At 50.0% G+C, this 23,705-nt stretch overlaps 1 protein-coding gene across 1 annotated transcript in view; it reads right to left on the bottom strand.

Moving 5' to 3' along the window:
- Ntn1 (netrin 1) overlaps positions 1-8,298 on the bottom strand; it is a 181,068-nt gene extending 172,770 nt beyond the window's left edge. Inside the window, exons 1-2 of the mRNA XM_041664620.1 lie at positions 7,933-8,298; positions 6,421-7,502 (exon numbers count right to left, since the gene is read on the bottom strand). Coding sequence (XP_041520554.1) covers positions 6,421-7,438 — 1,018 coding nt within the window. The 5' untranslated portion in view covers positions 7,439-7,502; positions 7,933-8,298. The remainder of the gene's footprint in view (positions 1-6,420; positions 7,503-7,932) is intronic.
- Between the last annotated feature and the right edge of the window lie 15,407 nt (positions 8,299-23,705).

Genomic DNA, 23,705 nt, shown 5'->3' with positions numbered 1-23,705 from the left:
CAAATGCCTCTGATACCCCCTGCTCTCTCCGATGTGCCCTGCAGACGAGTCTCCACTTGGTCCCTGTGTATACAAACTGCCCTTTGGTGGCAGCAACATCTGTTTCTGAAAGGCTTCTGTCCCTTGTGGCCATCTGATTAATTGAACAAAGCGCACAGAGAGTACCTCATACAATGCCTGCTTCTCAGTGGGGGTTTGTGGTCTGTCTTCAGGACTCAACCTGACAACCACCTGTGAAGGGGTCTAAACTGTGGTTCCCGGGCCACCCAAACCAGTGCTTGCCTTCCGAGGCTTCTAGAAGACAGGCAAAATGCTATGTGCTACTCTCTAAAGTATAAGGCTTAAGTCCTGAACATTTCAAAAGCCCCCCAAGACTTCTTGTCTCCCCATAATAAAAGGCACTATAGAAACCCAAGGCATGGTAGTCGCTTCTGAAAGGAAGGGGGAAAAAAAATACTGGCTCACAAAATATCCATCCTTGTGCATCCACAGATAAGGCTCTTTTATAATCCAGTTCCCCAGAGAGCCATTTATTTTGGTGCAGCCAGTGTGCATAGCAGACACTGTAGAAGCCATCAAGATAACACGAATAACAACCCAGTGGACTTTTGAAGTGTAAACATAAAAGTCTATTAAGAATACAATGTTGGTTTAATCCCAAGACAAAAAATTTACTTAATGAAAAGCACAACTCATCTCAAGAAGGAATTATCGATACCAGCTGTGGGCAGCAAACGAGGGGACCCCTTCCAGGGAACATCTGAATCGCAACCCACTGCCTTTCCAATATTTACTCTGGACATAAAGTCTCAAATACTTTTCCGAGGATCTCATTTTTCTCCAGGAGGAGGAGGAGGTCAGAGAGGAGTCTGGGCAGGGCTAAAAGGAGAGCTGGCAGAGCCTGAAAATGCAGGCCTGCTGGCCCCAGAGTGTTGGCTCTGACTTCTTACCTCCCTTCCCTGCACAGAGCTGGGAGCAGCCTCCTCGCTCACAGGCGCTAATGAGGACCCCAGCTGAGACCTCACTCCAGTTGCCTAGGGCCTAGAGACACCTACAGTGACAGCCTTGTGCTGCTGACTGTCCTAAGGGCATCTAACTGACAATTGAACCACTGCATTCTTCAGCAAACTCCACTCTGCAGCAACACCTTCAGCCACTTTCTAGGTTTGTTTGGTTTTGTTTTTTGTTTTCACTATATTACAGAGAAGCAATAAGATGACCAGACCTGGGGTATAAAGAGAAAAGCTTTATAAAGAGGATTTTTTTTTTTTGACTACCAGTTCCACTTCACCTGGACCTTTGAGAACCAGTACAGGCCTAAGACCAGGTCTTGGCCACATGTGGGCATGGTAACACTCAAGTGGTGGCATCCCAGCTATCTGGGAGGCTGGAGCAGGGAAATCCAAAGTACAGGGCTATGGTGCTGCAGAAATGGCTCAGAGGTTAAGAGCACTTATTCTTGCAGAGGTTATGGGTTTGATTCCCAGCACCCAGATGGTCCAAAAGCATCTGTAAACATGCAGGCATGACACTCCTAGACACAAAAATAAATACAACATTTAAAAAATTGTTTGTTTGTTTGGTTGGTTTGGTTTTAAGTTTAAGGTCAACTTGGGCAAATTAACAAGTCTGTATCTAAATAAGAAAGTAAGGGAGGGAGGGAGGAAGGGCCAGACATAGTGGCGGATGCCTTTCTCGGAGCTTAGAAGGCAGAAGCAGGCAGATCTCTGAGTTAGAGACCAGCCTGGTCTATGAAGTCAGTTCCAGGGCAGCAAAAGCTACAAAGATGGTCCCTGTCAAAAACAAATAACAACACCAATAAATTAGGGCCAGCCAAGACATGGCTAAGAGAGTAGAGGAGCCTGCCACCTATCCTGATAATCTTGAAGGAAAACAAAACAAAACGGGAAACACATAGTGGAAAGAGAATCAACTCAGCTAGCTGTTCCCTGACCTCCACGCAAACAAGCCGAGAGACACAGCTTGGTGATGAGGCGCTTACCGAGCATGCAACAAGACATGGGTTCAATCAATTCAAACAAACAAACAAACAAAAAATTGAAGAGGGGGGTGAAAAAGACCCTCTTGAATTATAATTTTCCCTTCTTACACCGTGCCTACCAGTGATGACAGAGAAGTCATCTGCAACTTCATGTTTCAGTATGCACTAATATAGTATAATAACAGTATGGTAGACTACAAGCCAGCATACCTAAGGATACTACCTCTCCTTCTAGCAAGAAGTAACAGGTTGCTCCACCTTTCGCCCTGTGTGTAAACAGCACCCATGCATCCATCCTTTCAGTCATCCCGCCAGCCATTCCATGCGGAAGCAGCACAACATGCGTGCAATAAAACGAAGTGTAATCAGGGGGCCGGAGGCCCAGCTTTGCCACCTACCAGCTCTGGGCTTTGAGTAAACCATGCCATGTCTCCAGGCCATGGTTTCCTCATCTCTAAAATAAGGACAATAATAGTGCCCATTATTCTCAGAGTCGCAACGATTAAATAAGTAAATTAATGCGAGTGCTTGGCAAAGAATAAACCCTCAAGAGTTAATCATCATAATGACAGTAATTATAATAATTACTATGAGTATTAAAAACATACACTCATTCACAGATAGGTGCCAGGCACTGGACGAGCCAGCAAATATTTTTGGCCTTCTGATCCATATAGCATGGATCTTTAGCGGGGCATTGGATTTTTTTCATGGCAACTCCTCCGATGTAACCTCCCTTGCTTGACGAATGATGAGGGTACCCCCAAGCACCAGGGCTACTTGCAGCATGTGGATTGCACCCCTCCTCAAAGCCATGTCTAAACAATTATGAGCATTATGTGGCAGGTACCCATGACCATAGGAGGCCAGCCCAGCACTGTGCTCATCTTGCAGAGGCGCCTTTTGTGTGGGTTTTAGGTTACGGCTGGGCAATGCAAAGCCATCAGGTGAGTCGCAAAACGAGTTTTCATAATCTCAACCTGTCACAAGCCAAGCAGAGACTCACACTGACATCCCCACAGTAAGATTAAACATCATGCTTCAGCAGGCACTAAATACTAACACAGCTCCCACGTCAGGGGGACACTGATTAAAACTGATGTCAGTAACTTATGAAACACAATATGGTCTTCAGATGCTCTTTTGAATGGAAAAAAAGAGGAGGAAGGGGGGAAGGGAGGGTCCAGCAATCCAGGTGGTTTAAAACTGTTCACGCATTTTTCCCTCCGATGTAGACCCCTCCCACACACAATGCAAGGGTGCTTCTTCACACACTCGACGTAAATGCACATGTGTATTAAAGCATGTGAACGCCACTGATACATATGGTCGGAAGAAAGTATTTGGTTATTCCGCTGAGAGCTGTCCAAGATGTAAGGGCATACGTAGTATTCTCTTTCATATTACTTCAAGAGCTCTTTCTGTCCAGAAGAAATCCAAAATTGTATTTAAAACACTGGCCTCACAACAGTTCCCATTTGCTCTTCAGAGAAACTTGCCTTGAAGCCATACTGAAATGAAAGCTCGACCTAAGAAAACACATGAGCTGTAGTCAGTGCTTAGGAATCTCTCAGTGCCTAGGCCTCGAGGAGGATATTCAGTAGTCTATATTCTTAGGGAGTTTGTTGAGGGGGGGATGGAAGCTAATCTAGAGAATTGTCCCGCTTAGGCCTATTATAAATCATATCTTATTACTTCTTAAAGAAGAACCAGAATAGCATGGTGATGGTGCTTGATTTTTTTTTAATTAAAAAAAAAAACTGTAATCCTTTGCCTTAGCTGTAAACAGCCTAGCAGTCTGGTCAGTTTCACTTCACGTGTCAACAGTGTGACATTCACAGAGTGGGGCTATGTTGGGGCGCATCTCAGTTGCCGAAGGTATAGGTTAGTATCTAAAGGATTTATTAATGCTTCTCCTAGCACAGCGCCTTCAGGATCTCAGAGCACCTGTCAAATACTAACTCACTCACATCTCCAGCACAGGGCCTTTCCATAAAAAGCTGGGCCTCTCGCTGTAAATCACCTCTAAATTGTCCTTGTTGGCTTTCCTTCTAACGGAGTGACGGAAAAATCGCTAAGACTTCAATTAAGATTTTATGGGAACTTCAATCTGATGTCCCCGTCCCAGCTACAAGGTATCAGAACATCTCTTCGGAAAGGAAGCTGTAAATAACTCCGACAGAGCTGAGTTAGCTTGACTTTTATGAAATGACTGAATAATTGGCACTATTCAAAGATACTTTAACTACGAAGAATTAAAATAACTTCAGTAAAATCCTGAAGAAATATTGTTAGCCGATCATTTGTCATGTAGATTATGTACTTACTAGGCCTAATTAAACTTTTTGAACAAAAACCACTTGCTAATTACATTAGTTAATATGTTGATTGCTCAACTTGGCGCAAAAAAAAGGAGGGGGGGTCAATCCAATTTGTGCGTAGTTAGTGCTTTGTTAGAAAGACAAAAATCCTAAACTGGAGAGATTATTTCATGTCTAAGACTATCATTATAACAAATAACAGGTTGTGTCTTCGCAGCCTAAGTGACAGGGATAGATGGGAGTGAGGCGTGACCAACACCAAGGACAGGAGGAACCTTCAAGCTAGCAATATTTTTGCCACAAATCCGTATTATTCACCTCAATGTATGCACTCAGGTTTGTCCAATTAAACCCCGCTGGGGGCCATAACAGCCATCGTTCATATGCACATACAAACTAAAAGTGATAGCAAAACCCTGGGAATCCCTTTAAATGCCAATAAAGGGGTTTTCAACACAAAAGGAAGAAAAGAAAAGAGGAGAGGCAAAGAGGAGAAGAGATGGGGAAAACTAACATTTCCCAGGGACCCGAACAGATCAAAGGCATTTTATTCCCCAAGACCACTAAATCTGGGGCGACTGCTTTACAGACGCCTGAAAAGTCCCACACTGGAAGCTAGATCTTCTGTCTCTTGAAGGTTAGGGGATGTTCAATTAGGTCCGCAAAAGCTGGAACACGCTGCCTTTTTAAATGGGAGGCCCTGCAAAGCAACAGGAGGCGCGGGCGTCTGCAGACCAGGGTTCCTGCCTGGGCCTCTGTGCACCGACCCTCCGAGACATGTTTTCCATTCGCCTGCTCAAAAGTCTGCATCCACAGTCATGAGGCACCAACTATTCGACAACAACATGACACAATTAATCAGAACCAGACTTCAAAACGTGTGTTTGTGGGGACCAGCTAGCTCTGCAATGTGCCTCCGACGGCGAAGCGATTGAAGAGCCTTGCACTGGCTCTCTGGGGTTAGGAGGGAGAGGGGGGATAAATCTGTATGTTCACAAAAGATGCTCACCAAATGGCATATTACGGACTAGATGATTTTCATAAATGATTTAGACATTTACATCTAAAACTGAAAAAGTCCTCTCCCCCACCCCCTTCTCTCTGGAAAAACTGATGCCTGGGAGTTTCTGCAGCAACAAAGTTGCAGAATTCAGAAGTTGAACACACCCTTTCTTAGCTTCCTTTCTGACCCGGGCTTATTCACCAGCACCGGGTTTGTCAGATTTCTCTTTCAGGAATTGAAACTCCATTAAAAATCGAGACGAAGGGTCCTTAGTTAATTCAAAACTGTTCAATTTCACCAAACCCCGGAGCTAACAACAAAAAAAAAAATCTGGTAGACTCCTTTTTTTGGATCAGGATTGAATTAGTTTAAAATAGTTACTGAGGTCTCCTTTGTAATCTGTAGATAGTAATTAATTGAAATCACATCACTCTCTTTTTGCTAACACGAACGCGCTATTCAAACGAGGAGGGGGAGAAAGAAAGAAAAAAAGAAAAAGATCAAACCATAAAAGATAAATGCAGAGTGCAAAAGTGACATTTGCTGGGTACCCAACTGGTCCCAAGCTGCAAAGAGTTCTTTGCCATCTCCCAAGGGATTCGTGATTGTTGCTCTGGAACGTCCCTGGTCCCCAACCGCGCGCCCAGCTGCAGCCTTAGAAAAGGGGGGTGGGGCGGAGGTGAACCCCAGGCTCTGAGCAAACTGAGAGGAAGGCAGTGAACGTGTTTCCGTTTGGATCTGGGATTAGGAAGACCTGTCGGCAAATTTTCTCCAAACCACTCCCTCCACCCCCGACCTCCGGTGGCAGTCTACTAGCGGCTTCTTGGTTTCAAAATAGGTACGAGGATGCATACTCAGGCATTCAGACCGGGTGCTGCCGGATCAGGCATATCGCTCTGCCTGACCACAGTTCTCCCAGGTCCCACACGTCTCGAAACGCGCGTCCCACAACAACTGTAACGTTCCCGCAACCCACAATCCCGAGATGCTCGAACGCTTGGCGTCCGCGCTCCGAAAAACCCACCGCTGCGAGGTCCAGGAGCCCCTGCCCGCGTCTCCACCCACCGCGCGCGGCGCCGCGGCGCCCCACTCACCCACGCACTCGTTGGCCTCGCGGGCCGTGGCGCGCTGCCAAGGCCGATCGTAGTGGAAGGGTTTGCAACGGTCACATTCGGGGCCGGCTGTGTTGTGCCTGCAGTCACACACCAGACTGTCGTCTCGGTCGCGCACGCAACGCGCCGCGTGGCCGTTGCACTTGCAGCGGCCGCCAACCTGCAGGTCAGACACTGCATAGAAATAGGAGTCGCGCGCCAGCTCCGAGTCATCTTCGTTCTCGTCGCCAAACGTGTGCAGGCGGCTGAAGGCCACGCGGATGTCGGTGGCTGTGACCCAGTCCTGCAGCACCGGTGAATTGTCGAAGTCGTGCGCCGAGGGCCGCCCGTCCAGCGTGCTGAAGGCGATCAGGCCGCCGGAGAGCGGGCGCATGTCGGTGTGTGAGTCGGTGCACACGGCCTCCTGCTCGTTCTGCTTGGTGATGGGCGCGCGGTGCGGCCGGTTGTACATCTTTCGGCACTGAGTGGAATAGAACTGGAAGGGCACCCACGTGCGCCCATAGTCCATGGACTTGTAGATGGCCATGGACTCCGGCCGCGGCGAGCAGAACTGAAGGCTCACATAGGTCACCTCAAACTTCTTGCCGAGAGACAGCGTGAGCGTCACGTTGTGCGGGAACTGCAGGTAGTTCTCGGACTGCCAGCACGTCAGGTTGTGCGGGTTGTTGAGGTCGGTGAGGAAGGCAGGCGGGTGCGCTTTCTTGGGGTCGGACGAGTTGCAGAGGTGGCACGAGCGCAGCCGCTCCTCGCCCCGCTCGCTCACCACGCAGTAGCGCGCCGGGGGGCGGCCGCAGGTGCTGGACACGCGCACGTCCTTACCAAAGGCCGCGTTGACAAAGTCCGGGATGCAGCGGCGCGGGTGGCCGTTCTCATCCGAGCAGGGATCGGGCTGCGCCGCCTGGCCGGCAAACATGCTGAGCCCGGGCCCGCCGCGCACCGCGCCCACCAGGCACGCCACCGCCGCCAGCGCCGCCAGCGCCTCCCACACAACGCGCATCATGCCGTGGCCAGCTTGCCCCGGCCCCGCTGCGCCGAGGAGTCGGTCCGCACGCCGCACCAGGCGCCTGCGGAGAGAGGGGAGCAGCCCTCAACCAACAGGCAACCAGCCTGCCCTGCGCCCTACAGCCCTCGACAGAGTGGCGGGCGACTGCCCGGCTCCCCGGGGCACAGACCCCGGAGCTGCCCGCTTCGCTCCTCCGAAGTCCCGGGAGCCGGCGATCGAGGGGGGCCTCTAAGCCTACACAGCCCGCTCCCCTTCCTCCCTTCTTCCGCGGCCTCCAGATAGCTTCGCCACCAACCGAGGGGCATGCCCGCGCCCGTCTGCCCATCCGCGGCCATGCCCGCCTTGCCCCCTAAATCTCTCGGGCTCAGCAGGGCTCCAGGTCCCCCAATCCCGCAGGGCTAGGGTCCCTTTCATCCCACCACCTCGGGTCTTTCTCAAATGCCCCCTCCCCAGTCGCATCCCCAGGAGGGACTCCGCGTAGGGGACTTTACCTCTAAGTGATGGCAAAAGAGAAAGAAAAGTTTGCCTGGCCCCGGCCGGGGAGCCCGCGCGCCGGACGGCAGAGAGCCTCTCGCTGGCTGCTAGCAGGCTCGTCCTGTCTCAGCGCGGGCTTGCCAGCTCCATGCCCAGCGCGGCCGCCGCTGCCCCAGCCCCGGCCCCGGCCGCCACCGCCGCCGCCTCTTCCTCCCGAGTGACTACGCGGCCACCCGGCTCCCGCCGCGGTCGGAGTGCTGCCCTGCCCGCGCCCGGGGCGCACACACACACTCCGGCTCGCTGGCGCGCACTCACACACGCACGCACGCCCCCGAAGGCTCCGCCGCCGCCGCCGCCGCTGCCGCCGCCACTAGCGCTGGGAGTGGGGGGCGGAGGGGAGCGCGGGGGCGGGGCCGCCGGGCGGGGCGCCGGCCAATAACGTCGGCAAGCTGCCGCCCGCTCTCGAGCAAAGTTTTAACCCCGGGAAAGAAGAAAGTTAAAGCCAACCGGCCCGGGATGCTCCAGAGGGCGAGAGCGAGCGGGTGGGAACCTGGGAGCCCGAGAAAGAACACCAGAGACAAAGAGAAAGCGAGAGGAGCGCCCGGGGAAACCCCGGAGAGGGGGCAGGGCCCGCGCGCACCCTGTGGGGGTGGGGTGGGGGCGAGGACGGCTTTCTCCCTCCGAGTCCCAGCCAAACACATCTGTGTTTGTTTTCTTTTCTGCGCCGAGGTCCAGCCTTCCTCTAACCCAGCCTGGTGGCCCGGGTGGCACCGCGCACAGGGCCGTGCCCCTATGGTCACTCAGCCCCAGAGGCGTGCGGAAGGGGGAACAGGAAGGGGACGTGAACCCTACCTGCTCTTTACTCCTGCCCCGAGGCCCTAGGGTATGGTGACAAGGGGCAATGCCTAAACCTCCCAGAGTTGGCACTGCCTTAGGCCCGTCTGTAAAGAATGAAATTTCCTTTCAGGCCTGGAAGCTGTGGTGGACTCGAGGCTAAGGGCCAAGAAGCTAGAATGCACCTGGCTGGTGGGCCTACTCAGGTCTGTCAGTCCTCCGGTGGTCCCCTGAAGCTGACTTCTTGGCACTTCCTTGCTGCTGTTTTTTAAGGTGTCCCTATGGAGATTCCCATAATAGGTTTGTAGAATGACAATTGACTCCATTATTCAGCTGAGGACGGTGAGGTCTAGGGGTTAGGGATAACTTGCCCCAAGTCTCCAGGCTAGTAAAAATCAAATCTGGATACAGTAACCTGGGCTCATACTGAGACGATGGTGTTCTCTTATGGGTAGTCATTTAAGCTACTCCGGAGTCTGAGGCTTGAGGATTACTGAAGCCCAGGGGTTCAAGGCCAGCCTGGGCAATACACCCCATCTCAAAGAATCCCGAGCTTTCTCTTCACTTTTGTCAAATGGATAATCTCACCCAATTACATTCTCATGAGGTGTCCTCGGGCCACCCAGCCTCTGGCCTTAGTCTCTGTCACCTTAACAAAAGCACTGTGGACAAGAATGGTAACCTTTGACCGTCTTGCAGCCACAGCCAAAGAGTTCAGGGGTGAGAATCTACAGTACTGTGCCTTTGAAACATGGTTACTGTTATTTCTCTTTGAAAATGTGTGATCCAGTAACAGACCTGGATGAAAAGCTCCGACCCTGGTTCTGACCTAGGCTTTCTTGCTCCATGCCTTAACTCTTCATTTTGTTACTGTTACAGACTCTGAGAATCTAAGAAAGCCCCTCAGGGCTGGACTGGTCCAGCTCATTTTCCTTGGATGAAGGCCTCCTGGTCTTCCTGAAAGCTGGACACCCACGCCAGATCTTCCACAGAGGGGAGCTAGCCACAGCCCAAGGAAATAAATCCATGTCATCGTGGGGACAGCCTGGACTCACCCCGAGTCTCTGGGGTTGTGTTTAGCTTTGCCTGCTTGTGTCGTTTACCACTTTGGACTGTTTATTTATGCCTTGCCTTGTGGTAGAAAAGACTGCAGGTGAGTTACAAGGGTACTTAAAACTTGGCAAAATAACATAAATTCGGAATGAAGTGAAAGGGACAAAAGAAATGCCTAACCCTAGTGGACTTTGAAATCTCAGTGGTGTGCTGGAAGGCGACAGAGCATTGGGAGAACACAGTTTGTAGCCAGAGTGCCTGGGTCCAACTACTGCTTCTGCTTTGTGGCCCTGGCAAGTCTTTGGCTGTCTCACCTATAAAGGGGGAATACCCATTATCTCGATCTCATAGGAACATGGGCATCAAATAAGTTGACACACAGGAATATTACAATTTGTAATACATATGCATACATAGTGTAATTACACAACACACAAACTGTCACATTAAATATAAAGATGTAAATATACCTAAAACCAGGGCTGCACATATAACTTGCTGGTAGAGTGCTTACCTAGCATGCAGAAGGCTCTTGATTCAGTTGTTAATACTGCAACTAGGCGAGTATATCAATATGTATACAGAAAGCTAGCCATGTAGTAGACAAAGAGATAGGAAGTATCAGTATTAAATTGCTGAAGCTACACAGAAATTTTTAATTATTTCAAGAAGATTTAATTATTTGGAAAGAATTTCATGACACTAGAAAAGAAAATTGGAAAAATAGGCATAATATAGTGTCATTTCTGCTTTTAAAATGTGTCTATAAGAATACATTGTTAGTAGTAGTTACGTCCTAAAAGGGAAGAGGTCAGTGATTTTGACTTATCTTTTCTGATACAGTCTCAATTTTCTATAATACAATAGGAAGGAAAACTAGGAAGGAAAAAAGCAAAGGAAAGACAAAGTAGACATGGGAATAATGCCAAAAGGCACCCTGGGATGGTCTATTTGCCTCCTGCGGGTGGACAACCAATTTGTTCCTAAGCTTTCCTGCGGCCAAAATGAAAAGGAGACCATGTCCCTTACACAATTCCCAGTGTCCATGAGATAAAAACAGATCTATTGCTCAAGAGAATTACAACTCTTCTTGGTACTAAAATCAGACAGGGGTTTCTCCTGGGGGGCCTCATAAAGAGGACCCAGTGTGAGGTAACGAGCAAGCATCCCCATGATCACAACAGTGAGTTAGTTCCACCGGGCAGGCGCTGTGATCAGCCCTCTATATAAGAGGACGGCATCACAGCAGAACAAGTCAGGAAAACACATCCTGCCAAAAGGGGGATCTGAAGGAGACAAATTGGGGTGCTCAGCTCCCTGATCTCTCGGTACATCTTGGAGTAGCTAAAGGACAGGACTGCAGACTGTTCGCCATGCTGGTTCTGCTGAGAGCTTTCAGTGGGGCTTATGTGACAAGCTTGAGAGACAGTGAGTTTAAAAGTGCCCTCCCTGGCTTGTGGTTTTTCTGCACTGCTAGCCGAGCTTAGACCGTTGAGCTTCAGCAGGGACTGGAGAGACAGCACGTTCCACTTTTATTATGGTCACTTAAGGTTTAACTTGATCTCCTTTAGTTTTCCTGTTAGGCAGGATACTCTTCTGGAATATGCTAAAACTTCTCTCTTTTCACCACTTTTACATTTGGTCTATTTTGACTCTGCCCAGCAACCCAAATCTCACCTGTCTGTCTCTTTGGAGTTTGGAAATGAGCCTCTTTTTTTTTTTTTCTCTCTCTCTCTTTTCTAGGCAAATTGGTCCCATTTTTCTCTTCTGGTGATTTTTATGGAACTTGGGTTTGTGAGCAGCCTGCAGCCTCTCCCACTGAGTGCACTCTACAGTTGCCTGTGCCCCTTCCTGAAGCATGCTGCCTTCTGAGGAGACAAATGAACAAAACAGATGTCCAAGTGTTTCTTCTCAAAGTGGGGGTTATAAATACACCCCATGAAGGCATGTCGGTCTCTGAACAGCAGGATCCAGGGTACAAATGAGTTCAAAACAACAGTAGAGCTCTTGGGTGAGAAAGCAAATTCCCAGGTGTTTCTGCAAGGAATGCATTAGGAGGGAGGAGCCACCATTCTGGGCTTACAACCCTCCCATACCTGCAAAGCTCAAGGACAAAGCATGCTGAGGGAGAGGGGATGTCATAACTTAGGAGTAGTCTGAAAAGAAGAATCCGGGGACTCAGGTGTCCTAACAACTGAGGAGCAAGAGTGTTTCAAAGGAAAGAGGGGTGATCACCACCGCCACAGGCCTTTGAGGTCAAGATAAGATCTGAAGGGCGAAAGCCATTGGTGACCTTGACAGGCCCTGGCCTAGAGTGGTGGGGACACAAGCCAGTCTGCCTTAGGTTGTGGAGTGAAAGCGAGGTGAGAAAGTAGAGATAACAAGTGCAGACAGCTTCCAGTAAGTGCGCTGACAAGCGGTAGGACAGAAAGCTGGGCCTAGCAGGAAGGTGACACCGAAGAGGGCAGCCCCCCCCCCTCCCGCTTTCCTTTGTTTGTAAGATAAGGCTATTTGAACGTGCCTTCTGTGATAGGAAGGAGCCAGCAAGAGAGAGAGAGAGAGAGAGGTGGCAATTTGATCAGTCAGGTGGCTAAAAGTGTCCCAGGTTTCAATGAAATAGGAAGTGGTACATTCAGCTGAGAGTGGGGGAAGGGCCTTTAAGGGCACCAAAGCTGCACAGGTCCTTGTTCCCTGAGATAAAGACAATGCTTGCTGGGGAGAATAAAGGCCCGACTGAGCTTGAAGATCTTTTGCAAGGAAGACGGTGTATAATAGTGCCTGCTGTCACGGGACACCCATGTAAATGCAGAACCCCTACAGCCTTGTAAAGTCTCTAAAGACAGCTGTGCTGTACAATAATTTGACCAGGAACCATATGCAGTTATTTCTATTGCAGCATCAAGAAATTCAAACCAATGACATTGAAAGCAATTGCTTGGTTATCCCTGCTTTGGACAATGCTGCTAAGGTGCGATTTCTATCCTCTCTGAAACTTCTTCTGGACAGAGATAGTGAGAGAATTCGGGAAGACCAAAGAATTATGGTGAGAGGTTACTGAGGAGGCTCTGACCCCAAACTGGTTGCCAGAGATCAGGACTCCACAGGTGGAGGGGATAACAAGGCCCAGGAGGACCAGTGGAGGGGAGAGGTCCCTGGAAGGAACAATGGCTTCAAGACAAGGAGGCAAGGTGCTGTTTGTGTTGTTATCTGGTGTTGACTCTCTCCCGGCCTCAGGCTGAGGGAGAGAGTCTCTCACCCATCTCGGTGTCTCAAAGCAAGGAAGGAGTGGAACAGCTTAGAGGGCTGAGGGGAGCTGTAGGAAGCAGAGCAGCCTTGTGATGCTAGTCTGAAAGAAACAGAAGTCTTTTGGGTTTGTTCCCGCTGTTGCTTTAATAAAGATGGAAGGATTACAATAATATCTATATAGACCATTGCTGATTTTAAGATAATTTCTTGGAACACTTTATTTTTTATTCTACTTTAATTTAGCATCTATTGTCAATACACTTTTATTTTAAAGAGCTATATAATAATTGCTTTATACTTTTCAGGCCAGATGGTTCGTTGCAGTTATTCATCAATGTGTTGACTTGCCATACAAAAGCAATCATAGGTAGAATATAAACTAATGGGTATGACTATGTCTGAATCAAACTTTATGGATACAATAAATAAATAAGAGATGGAAGAGCTGTGGGTGGACTGGAGGGGGTAGCAGGTCCTGTCTTGTGCATCATGCATATGTAGTATGGGTCAGAAAGAGCATTGCAGGGGAGTGGGGGTCCCCAGGAAGGGTGGGCTATGTGGCAGCATGAGGTGAGAAGAGCAGTCAATGAGGAGGACGAAGATTCAGAGGAGGGAGTACCCGAGAGTTGGGGCCCAGAGGCCAGGGCCAAGAGCTTGGGAGGAAGAGGACAAGAGACCTGGGGGAAGGGAGAAGGGTGGCCTCCATCTCATAAATAACGAAGAGCTCTGCCTTATGTATTTATCCATTTACCTTAGTTTTCTTTCAGCATTTGAGATAGGACCCAGGGTCTTACTCATGCTAAGTAGCTGCTCTACTACTGAGCTATACATCCTAGCACACAGGTCTTACTGTTTTGGTTTTTTGAGACAAAGTCTCACCATATAGCTCAGGCTGGCCTTGAACTTGAGATCCTCCTGCATCAGCCTTCCAAGTACTGGGATGACAGGTATGTGCCACTACTGCTGGACTGAGTTTTACTTCTGAAACCGAGCATGTGCTGTGCCTGCTGGAGGCATAGTCCTCTTGTGATCCAGCAGGCAGTTACGAGCTTGTCATCTTCCTAAGACTGAGTTAGGATTTCATATTTCTATTTTACAGGGAGATCATTAACCCATCGCTGGTAAGAAGAACAGATGTGGGAATTAAAATAGCTTTATGGGGGACTGGAGAGAAGTTAGTGGTTAAAAGCACTAGATAATCTTCCAAAGAACCCAGACTCAATTCCCAGCACCCACATGATAGCAGAGCCAACTCCCTCTCCTGAACTCCACAAGCACCAGACACACAACAGGGCACATTGATAGACATGCAAGCAAACCCCTCGTAAACATAAAATAAAACCAGTAAACGTTAACTTTTTAAAAAGTCTGATGCCAGAGTTCAGAGATCTTAGCACCTACGGACAGGGTAGCTTGGCAAGGCTCAGTCCTTGGAGAGAAGGGAGGAGCTTGAAGTCTGCCAGAGTGTAAACCTTGGCCTGGATCCGCTGCACTTCTGAGCACCTCTCCGCTACAGTTAAGACCTCCAGGACTTGGTTCCCAGGACCCCAACGTGGAATAAAAACTGTAACCAGAGGTGACATACAGGTATATGGCCTCCCCCAATGGATCGTGTCCCCTTGAGAAACAGAAAGAAGTTGGCTTAGGCTAAGCCTTGATTCCTGTTCACCACTTACACTTGGTATGACTTTAAACAAGTTACTGTACCATTGAAGAATTGCTTTAGCCATTATAAAATGGAAGTAACCACACCCATTTTATAAGTCTGCTATAGGTATTTGAAAAGAGTGGTGGTTCCATATATGATGGGCTTTTGTTTGGTGTGTGTACATATGTGTGTGTGCGTGTGTGTGTGTGTGTGTGTGTGTGTGTAGATCTAATGTAGGAACTCACACATGCTAGGATAGTTCTGAACCACTGAGCTGCCTCCCAAGCCCCAGCCTGTTTTGTTTTTAATAATTACAATCCTCAGATCTACTTGCCAGATCTCTCAGCCTGGAAGAATTGGAGGTGTTTTTTCATTTGGAGCCATCTAGAGTCTGGCTCACCAGACTGGCTGCATGGAGACTGGCAGGTGCCTGGAGGGTTCTGGAAAGGAAGTTAGAATGTAAGGAGCAGGCCTGTCCGATGTTCAGGGTTTCTAGAGATTACTCCTTTACTCGGGTTGGGTCCTTTATCTGCATCTTCAGGTCAGGTCTCCCCTGGTGCAGGCTTCTTGGTTGAGGATTCCTGAGTTGAGTTGCTCCTAGCCATCAGTACAAACCCCAAATCCATCCAGTCCTTTCATCTCCCAGGCTCTTTGAAGGAGGGAAAATGCAAGTGGATAAGAGAACCCAGCAGATGTAATTTATTTTCATTTGCAAAAAACACTTTTTGACAAGACCCCACCCTAAGTACTCCTAAAATAAAGAAACTGGGTCACAGTGGGGGAGGCTTTGTCATGGATGGAAGATCCTCCCCGAGGAAGGAAACAAAGGGTGTAAATGAAAGGATGGATCTCCGGGTGGAGAAACTTGTAGGGGGCCCCTGAGCTGGGATTCCACTCATTAACATTTATAACGGAAGGAACAAGAGGATGCCCTGACTCAAACTTGCTAGCTTAGAGAGGACTCTGGAGTGATGTCACCTCAGAGAGGATGCCTAGAAAAACATTTTCTGTGGGTGGACACAGAACACAGCAGGTAGAAAGAATTTGAGAGAGAATGGAAGGTTATTAGCTAAGACTGGAAAAGTATCTATTCCTTCAAGACCCAATTCAAACGCCTCAATAACAGACCCCACCAAGGTGCCTGTTGGCATAATTACTCCCTGAGCAGCATGGCCCGGCCCTCTCCCCACGTCTCTGACCCATGGCCTCTAAATACCAGGTGGTGCCCTCCACACACATCTACATACATACTACATGGCTGCTTCTATTTATCAATTGCCCCTAGAGAAGCCACTCCCACCCCACTCGCATCCACTTGAAATTTAGACCAAGGTGACGCAAGCACCCCCCTCCAATTAAAAAACAAGATTTGTGGGGAATATAAGAAACAAAGAGGGACCAGGAACACTCAGCTCTTAACAAGTTCTCCAGTTATTTGCCTCTTCTTGCTGGCCGCAACCTCAGGCCTTCCGACTCCTCACCTCCTCACAATGCTGAGTTCTGAGCTTTGGAAGTGGCGTTGGTTACTTTTCAGTATTGTAAACCTCCTGGCTAGAGTCCAGTTGGAAGCATCTTTCATGATCCATAACCCAGTCCCGAGGGAATGAATTTGGCAGTAGAAAGAACCTCCTAAGGCAGTGGTTCTCAGCCTGTGGGTCATGACCCCTTTGGGGAGTCACTGCTGTGTGAAGAACTGTCTGAAAGAGTAGTGGCATTAGGAACGGGGAGAACCATTGCTGTGAGGGAACTCTGGTTAACAGGGACCTTGAGAGCGCTTCATTCAAAGGTGTTTATAACCTGAGGTCAGAAATCTTCCATTCTTCCACAGGGCCGGAAAACTCCCAGATGAGGCGCCCTGGCAGACTGCTGGGTTGGTGATGCACTGAGCCAAGTGGAGGATCCCAGCCAGCCTGAGGGTGCAGGTCAGAATTCCCAAAGGCGTGGCTGTGTAAAGGTTCAGTGCAGGCCTTAGTGCCTCATCTCGCACCCCTTCCCCCACCCCAGACTGCAGAGAAGGAAACAAAGGCAACGGAGACTAAACCCCCTCACCAGGGATGTTTCTAGAGATGGCTGTGAGTCACTGAATGGCTTGTGGGTCGCCCATCCAACCCCACCCAGAGAACACCTGCTACCTTCTACTCTGCTGATTTAGGTGGGGGAGGGTCATGATTTCTTCGCTCCTAACTGTCCCCCCCCCACCCCGTTCACTGTCTCCCATTCTTTCTGTCCTTCCTTCTGCTACCTCACACCTTCTCCTAGCCTGTGTCTTTCTAGCCTAGTGTGGTAAAGGATCGGGTGCTAGATTTTTCTAGGTCAGAGCTCATACCTGGCTTATTGCTGGCACACGTCCCACTGTGGCTGGCCGCCCTGTCCCTGCTATAGACAGGTTTCCCTGGCTAAGGGAACTGTGCTGTCTGTGCAGTGCTGGCAGTGTGCAAGCATAGGTCCAACTATGGAAGCATGCTGATTTGAGGGACTCGGTGTCCAGTCAGCCTATAGTTCCCATCTAACCGGATGCTGAGCTCACCTACGCTGCTCTGATTGGCTGTAAATCCTTGGGACTTGACTTAGTTTCTAGAAGTAGGCTCCACTCACTATGCTACCAGCCTGCTTGTCTGCCTTTGCTGATCAAATAAGAGCTATGGAGAACAATAAAAAGAAGTAGTTCTTTTTATTGGAAAATGATGACATTAGAAATTTTCTCTGCTTAAAGGTGTGAGCTTCTGTTGACCACAAAATTCAATTATATGGAACAGCTTACTTTCCCCCAAACGTCAGTAAAAATGAGCTATGACTGGTTTATATATCACATGGAGAGAATCTAGAGACCTAACTCCAAGAGGCAGCATGGGAGAAGAGACACGGATCACTGATTCCAAACAGATTGGGTAAGCGCACGGACATTTCAACCAGAATAAGGTGTCAAAGGAAACTAGGAATTGGGAGGCACAGAAGCTGACATCAGTTAGGAGGGCCACCATGCCAGCCTCAGAATGATGCCAGAGACTACATACAGCTGATGTATATAGCTCAGCCTAGGGGGCCACTGCCACGCCTGAGGCCCAGCACCTGGCTTATGGGGTCTCACGGGGAGCTACTTGGGTGGCCAGCAGACCCAAGATTGCGCACCTGCATTAACATCCTGTAGTTCTGGGCAAAGCACTTCACCTCCCTGAACACAGACTTCCTCTTGTGAAAAATATGGATAGAAACCCTCTCTTCCTCCCTCCCCCTCTTCTTCTCTTCCTTCTGTGGTTATCAAGAGGCTGGGGGTGAAGCTAAGTGATAAGGTTCAGGCCTGGAATGATGATTAATCCCAACTGTCAACTTGGTGAGGACTAGAATCACCCGGGAGAAGGGATTCTGGCCATGGTACATCAATGGAGGTGGGAAGACCCGCCCACTGTGAGTGGCGTCATTCCCTAGGCTAAGACCCTGGCCTGTAGTTTTAAAAGTGAGCTGACCACAGACATTTGTCTCCCTCTGTTTCTGGACTGTGGATGCCATGTGAGCAGCCTCCTCCAGCTCCTGCTGCTGGGGCATACCCAAACTAGGATGAACTTTGGGCCAAAATAAACACCTTTTCCCTCAAATTATTTCTGTCAGGCTACTTTGTCACAGCCTCGGAGAAGTTGCTGAGATCCTCAGCAAGTCCGAAGGCACTAGGTTTCATCCCTGACCCAATAAAGCAAAATCATCTTCAAAAGACCTTGACGTGTCAAAAGCACTAGCTGATTTTAGTTCATAAAGAATCAGTTAGCCAGACACTACTACTTCTACCATCCACCAGGGGACCCACTGTCCTGAGAGGGATACAAATTACCTTGAACAACTGGAGATCATGTATGAGGAAATGAGAGTAGATGTCACAGAAATATTGGCCCACATTGTTAATAAAATATTATTAATTAATAAGACAATGAGCCTACACGGTAAACAACAATTTAAAAAATGTCTTCAGCTGGGCACTGGTGAAGTCATGCAGTCAAAACCATCCACTATAATGGCAGCTAACACTTTCGGAGCACTTGGCTCACTGTTGATGGACCTGGGTGCTTGGAAGGCTCTGGGGGTGGTGGAGAAGTCAGCTGTGAAACTGTCTTAGGGAAGAGAGAGGTGGAGACCATAAATTGAACTGGGATGATCAGCCCTAGGAATGGCTGCTCAGGAGCACTCTTTGATAAGGGAACCAAGAAGGGCCTGGCTAGAATGTCTAAATGTTAAATGTCTGGAACATGGAATTTCTGGTGTCCGGTAGCATGTCTGGGGTTGAGTTTATTGGGTCTAACTCAGTTCTTCCTCTAGGAGCTGTTTTCCCATCACTTCTTCACTCAAATGGCAAGTCTTCACTTTGCCCTAGAATCTGGATGATGCTTGGGAATCCCATCGTCTGTGATATGCACCCATGCATCCAATGTCCTCTGGCTCCAGAGTAGGACCCAAGGTTTTCCACCAGGAGCCAACGCCCCTTTCTTGTACTGGGTAGCATCGCCCAGCACACCAAGGGCTCAGGAGGCCACTGGCTCCTGCCTGGGCCCCCTCTTCTAAGATCTGATTTTCTCATCATCTGGTTAGTCTCAGGAACTCACAGCAAAGGGATGAACCAAGCTGACCTTTCTGGAGGTTTGTTTAAAGCAGAACAATGTTTGTCTTGTCCAAACACTATGAATTACTCCTGAGGATCCTGCCCGGTTTTACAATCCACAGCTACAAATGGCTTACATAAATAGGGACTTGTCCTACCCCTGCCCCCTCTCTGCTCCTAACTGTCCCCCCCCCCCCGTTCACTGTCTCCCATTCTTTCTGTCCTTCCTTCTGCTACCTCACACCTTCTCCTAGCCTGTGTCTTTCTAGCCTAGTGTGGTAAAGGATCGGGTGCTAGATTTTTCTAGGTCAGAGCTCATACCTGGCTTATTGCTGGCACACGTCCCACTGTGGCTGGCCGCCCTGTCCCTGCTATAGACAGGTTTCCCTGGCTAAGGGAACTGTGCTGTCTGTGCAGTGCTGGCAGTGTGCAAGCATAGGTCCAACTATGGAAGCATGCTGGTTTGAGGGACTCAGTGTCCAGTCAGCCTATAGTTCCCATCTAACCGGATGCTGAGCTTCTTGGGACTTGACTGTAGTTTCTAGAAGTAGGCTTCACTCACTATGCTACCAGCCTGCTTGTCTGCCTTTGCTGATCAAATAAGAGCTATGGAGAACAATCAGAGGCTGTGAACCTGGGAGAGAGGGGTCTTCTGGGAAGAGCCCAGTGTGGGCTGCATTTCTTTAATATGGTCCCTGTACCGCTGGCTTCAATGTTTGGGGGAAGCTCATTTAAAATGTGGTGGTCTAGGTGATATGGCTCCATGGGTAAAAACACTTGCCACCACCCACCCTGATGGCCTAAATTTGATTGCCAGGACCCACGTGTGGAGAGAACTGACTCCCACAAGTTGTCCTCTAACTTCCACATTCACTATGGCATGGGTGTTTGGAGTACACCGAAAAATAAACAAAAAATGTAAAAGCATAAATGTATAAAAATGGAGATAAATTAATGCAGTGTTCTGACTCTGCTCTCCCCCCCATACCTAGAGACACTTAGAAAGCAGTTTCTAGGAGAGTAGGAGTCTAGTACCCAGTCGCAGCAAGGGGTGGGTGGAACCACCCTGAGAGAAAATGCGGGGTTGCTAACACTCCAAGGAGGTGTTGGTGAAGACTTGGGAAGATGCCAGGGGTGTGTGCTCTAGGGGCTGGTGGCTGGAGGTGTGAGGACTGTGTGGGATCCTTCTACCCAGAGCCTCCAGCACTTGGGGCCAAATGTGATCTCATTTTACCCTTGTTTTGCAAACGAGGAAACTGAGCCTCAGAAGGGAGGAGTGACTTCCAGTCAGAAGTTGGTGAGTGGCATGGAATTCCATCTCCTGGGCACACCCTGGCCTTTCCAGAACAGCCCCTTCCCAGCGCTCTCTTTGCAGGTCCAAACTCTGAAGGAGCCAACACCTCAGGGCCAATCTGCCAAGCCAGGTGGACGGACACCCAAGGAGCCCTGTCCTCAGGAAAATCGTCCCAAGAGCTTCCCTCTGGATGGAGCAAAGCCAGCTCAGCCCACCTGCCCTCGCCAGAGCCCTGCTGTGGGCATTAGGGTTGTGGCTGGAGTGCAGGATCCCATCCTACCAGAAGACAGGGGGCGCCACCAGGGAAAGGCTCCAACATTCAGACCAGTAGACTTTTGGGGGTCAGATTTTGGGGGGTCAGAGTGTAAACTATTCTGAGTTAAGAAGCCATTTAAGGAAAAAGAGGCAGAAGTGACAAGCAGTACAGATGCCACGTGAATTCCTGGGCCCCCGGGACGAAGGGCTGGATATATCAAAGAACCAAAAATAAAGTCTGGCCTCTGGTCGGGGTTGCACCAGGCGGGTCCCGTTTCTACAACCTTTTATTCCACTCGCAATTTCGTTGCGGACACCTAGGATCTCGCGGTGTGACTTCGGGCACCCTCCGACGCTTTTGCGAACGGGTTTTAGACCGGTGATCCTAGAGCTTTAACATCCTTGTGTTCAATTAGCTGCGCCTCCTTCTAGCTCGACACTTGATTTTTCTAATCTAGCTCTTTGTCCCCGGTGTCCTTAACCCCGGCTTCCTGTTTCCCGAGCCGTCTTGGCCTGAGCCTGGGTCTAGCTCTTGCCTGACTTTCCCGTCGAAGGCCCTCGGCGAGAGATTCCCGGGCGCGCAGACAGAGGCCGGCGGGTCCGAGGCGCGGGCCGGGGCAGTATGGAAATGGGCAGAGGAGCCGGCGGGCGCGGCGGCGATTTATTCTGGGAGTGACAGCCCCTTTGAGCGCTCAGCGAATGGCATTTTCTGTCTGTGAAAGCCTTTCTTCCCACCTCTGTTCAGATTAGCCCGGGGTATGAATGCGCCCATTATCCAGCCCGCTGACCATTCTGAAACGCCAAATTAATTACTAAGCACTGAATCAGGCGCCCAGGCCGGGCCACTGGGAGGTGTGAAAATAGCGAGCGGCCGGAGATGGGGACTGCGAGGGGCGCTGCGCGGAGAGGGCCGGGCGGGGTGGCCCGAGGGGCGGGCGCGGCGGGACTCGGGCAGGCTTGGCCAGACGCCGAGCGCGACCTGCCGGCGTGACCGTGAGCGACCGCAGGGAGAGCGGGCGGGCGGGCGGACACAGAGCCGGGGTCGCGGCTGGGAGCAGGCTGAGGCTGGTGGGCATCTCTGTTGCCAGAGCGCACCAAGTGCACCGGGCAGTGGCTCGGGCGTGCTTCCTGCTGCGTGAGGGCGACCGTCTCCGTGCACCGCCCCGGGTGGCCGCCTTCAGATAGCTCCAGCCTGGGGCCACCCCCTTTAACCCCCCCCCCCCAACAAACAGGCGGTGCGTACCGAAGCTGCCCTCCGAGGCCTTCCAAAAACTTGGGCGCCACCCGCCGACCGCAGCCCCAGCCAGAGCTATCGAGCGCGGGGCAGTAGCTAAGCTCCAGCCACTGCCTTACTTACCTGCGGGTGGGGGGTGCGAGACGCGGGGCAGTGGAGGGAAGCGAGCTCTCGCTGGATCCTGCTGGATTGCGCCGGGAGCAAAGGAGAGCCTTCTTTTGAGACTCTTCCCCCAGGTTCCGCCAGGTGGTGTCACGGCTGCCCGGCCCTAGAGGCTCCTCACTCACTCACGGGGTCACGCTGGTACCGGGTGAACGTTGCCAGAATCTCAATGACTCCTTCCCGTCCTGCGGCCTGCGACGTAGGTTTCAGTGACATTGGGGGCTATGGAGCAGCTAGGACAGTCAAGGAGGACGGGATGAATGCAATTAGAGATACACTAATTACCCAAGAGAAAGCCAGCCATTCACCTTAGCTTTGAGTTGGTCTGAAAAATTGGAGAAATCTGGTGTCTGGCTAGAAGCTGGGGGTGAGCATGGGCTAGCAGACGGGCTTGTCCGAGGACGTGCGAAGTTAAGTGCCCAGCCCTTCACTTCAAGTTAAGCTAACTGGACCTTTGATGCACGGTGGCTAGCTGGTCTGCCTTCGGTAATTACCATTTAAATGACTAAAGAGATGGAGAATTGTCACCATTGACTCCTGGAAATGGGTCATTTATACCTCTGAAAGGGAAGAATTTAAGATCATCTGAGAAGAGGAGGAGGAGGAGGAGGAGGAGGAGGAGGAGGAGGAGGAGGAGGAGGAGGAAGACACTCCGTGTTCCTCGAGAGAGCGCTACACCTTCTCACTGATCATTCTCAAAACCTTGGGTACCTTAGACGGTTCACACGGGACACCAGCATAGCTCAACTAGGATTTGAGTTTCAGGCCATTATTAAAGTTTTACACTGTGGGCCTTCGCTGTCAGCTCACTGAGACTTGAAACTGCATTATTCGCTTTCCTTTTTGTCTTTGTTACTTATTGACATTCCTTTCGCTAGCCGCCTTCCTATTTTGGAGTTCTGTACTGTGATTAGATTTTCGTGCTCTTGAAATGCTCCTGGGATAACCTTTGGTGAGGGGAGTTTGGATAGTCAGCTTTTTGTTGTTTGTTTGAGACAGGGTCTCACTATGTATCCCTGGCTGGCTTGGTGGAGTTCCGTAAGTATGTCAATCAGGCATGCCTCAAACTCCCGGAAATCCACCTGCCTCTGCCTCCCCCAGTGCTGGGATTACAGAGGTGCTTCTCAGGAAGCAATGTTTGTTCGTGTTAAAGACGGGTCTTGTTATGTAGCTCCACTCTGACCTGTAACTTGAGGATCCCGCACCTGCCTCTTTCCCCAGAGTGCAGGAATTAGAGGTGTGCGCCGCTGTACCTCTGCTGTCCTTTTGAGTCTTTACACTTCTCTGTTAACGGGTCCCTAGCTAGATACAGGGGGAGAGAGAGTCTCCGCCTTTCAGTCACTGTAAAAGGGATGTTGTTAGCAATGACTCAGAAAGAAGTTGAAGCCCGTGCTTTCCGTGCTTTCCACAGACACCAAAGCATAGCAGAGGACCAGGAAGTTTAACAAGGCACGATTATCTGTACAGGATTATTCAGTA

Source organism: Microtus oregoni, unplaced genomic scaffold, assembly GCF_018167655.1.
Source record: "Microtus oregoni isolate MIOR12 unplaced genomic scaffold, Mior012 000015F_ref0000493, whole genome shotgun sequence".
Lineage (NCBI taxonomy): Eukaryota > Metazoa > Chordata > Mammalia > Rodentia > Cricetidae > Microtus > Microtus oregoni.
Note: the sequence above shows the minus strand (reverse complement) of the source record. Positions and strands in the feature narration are given on the sequence as shown.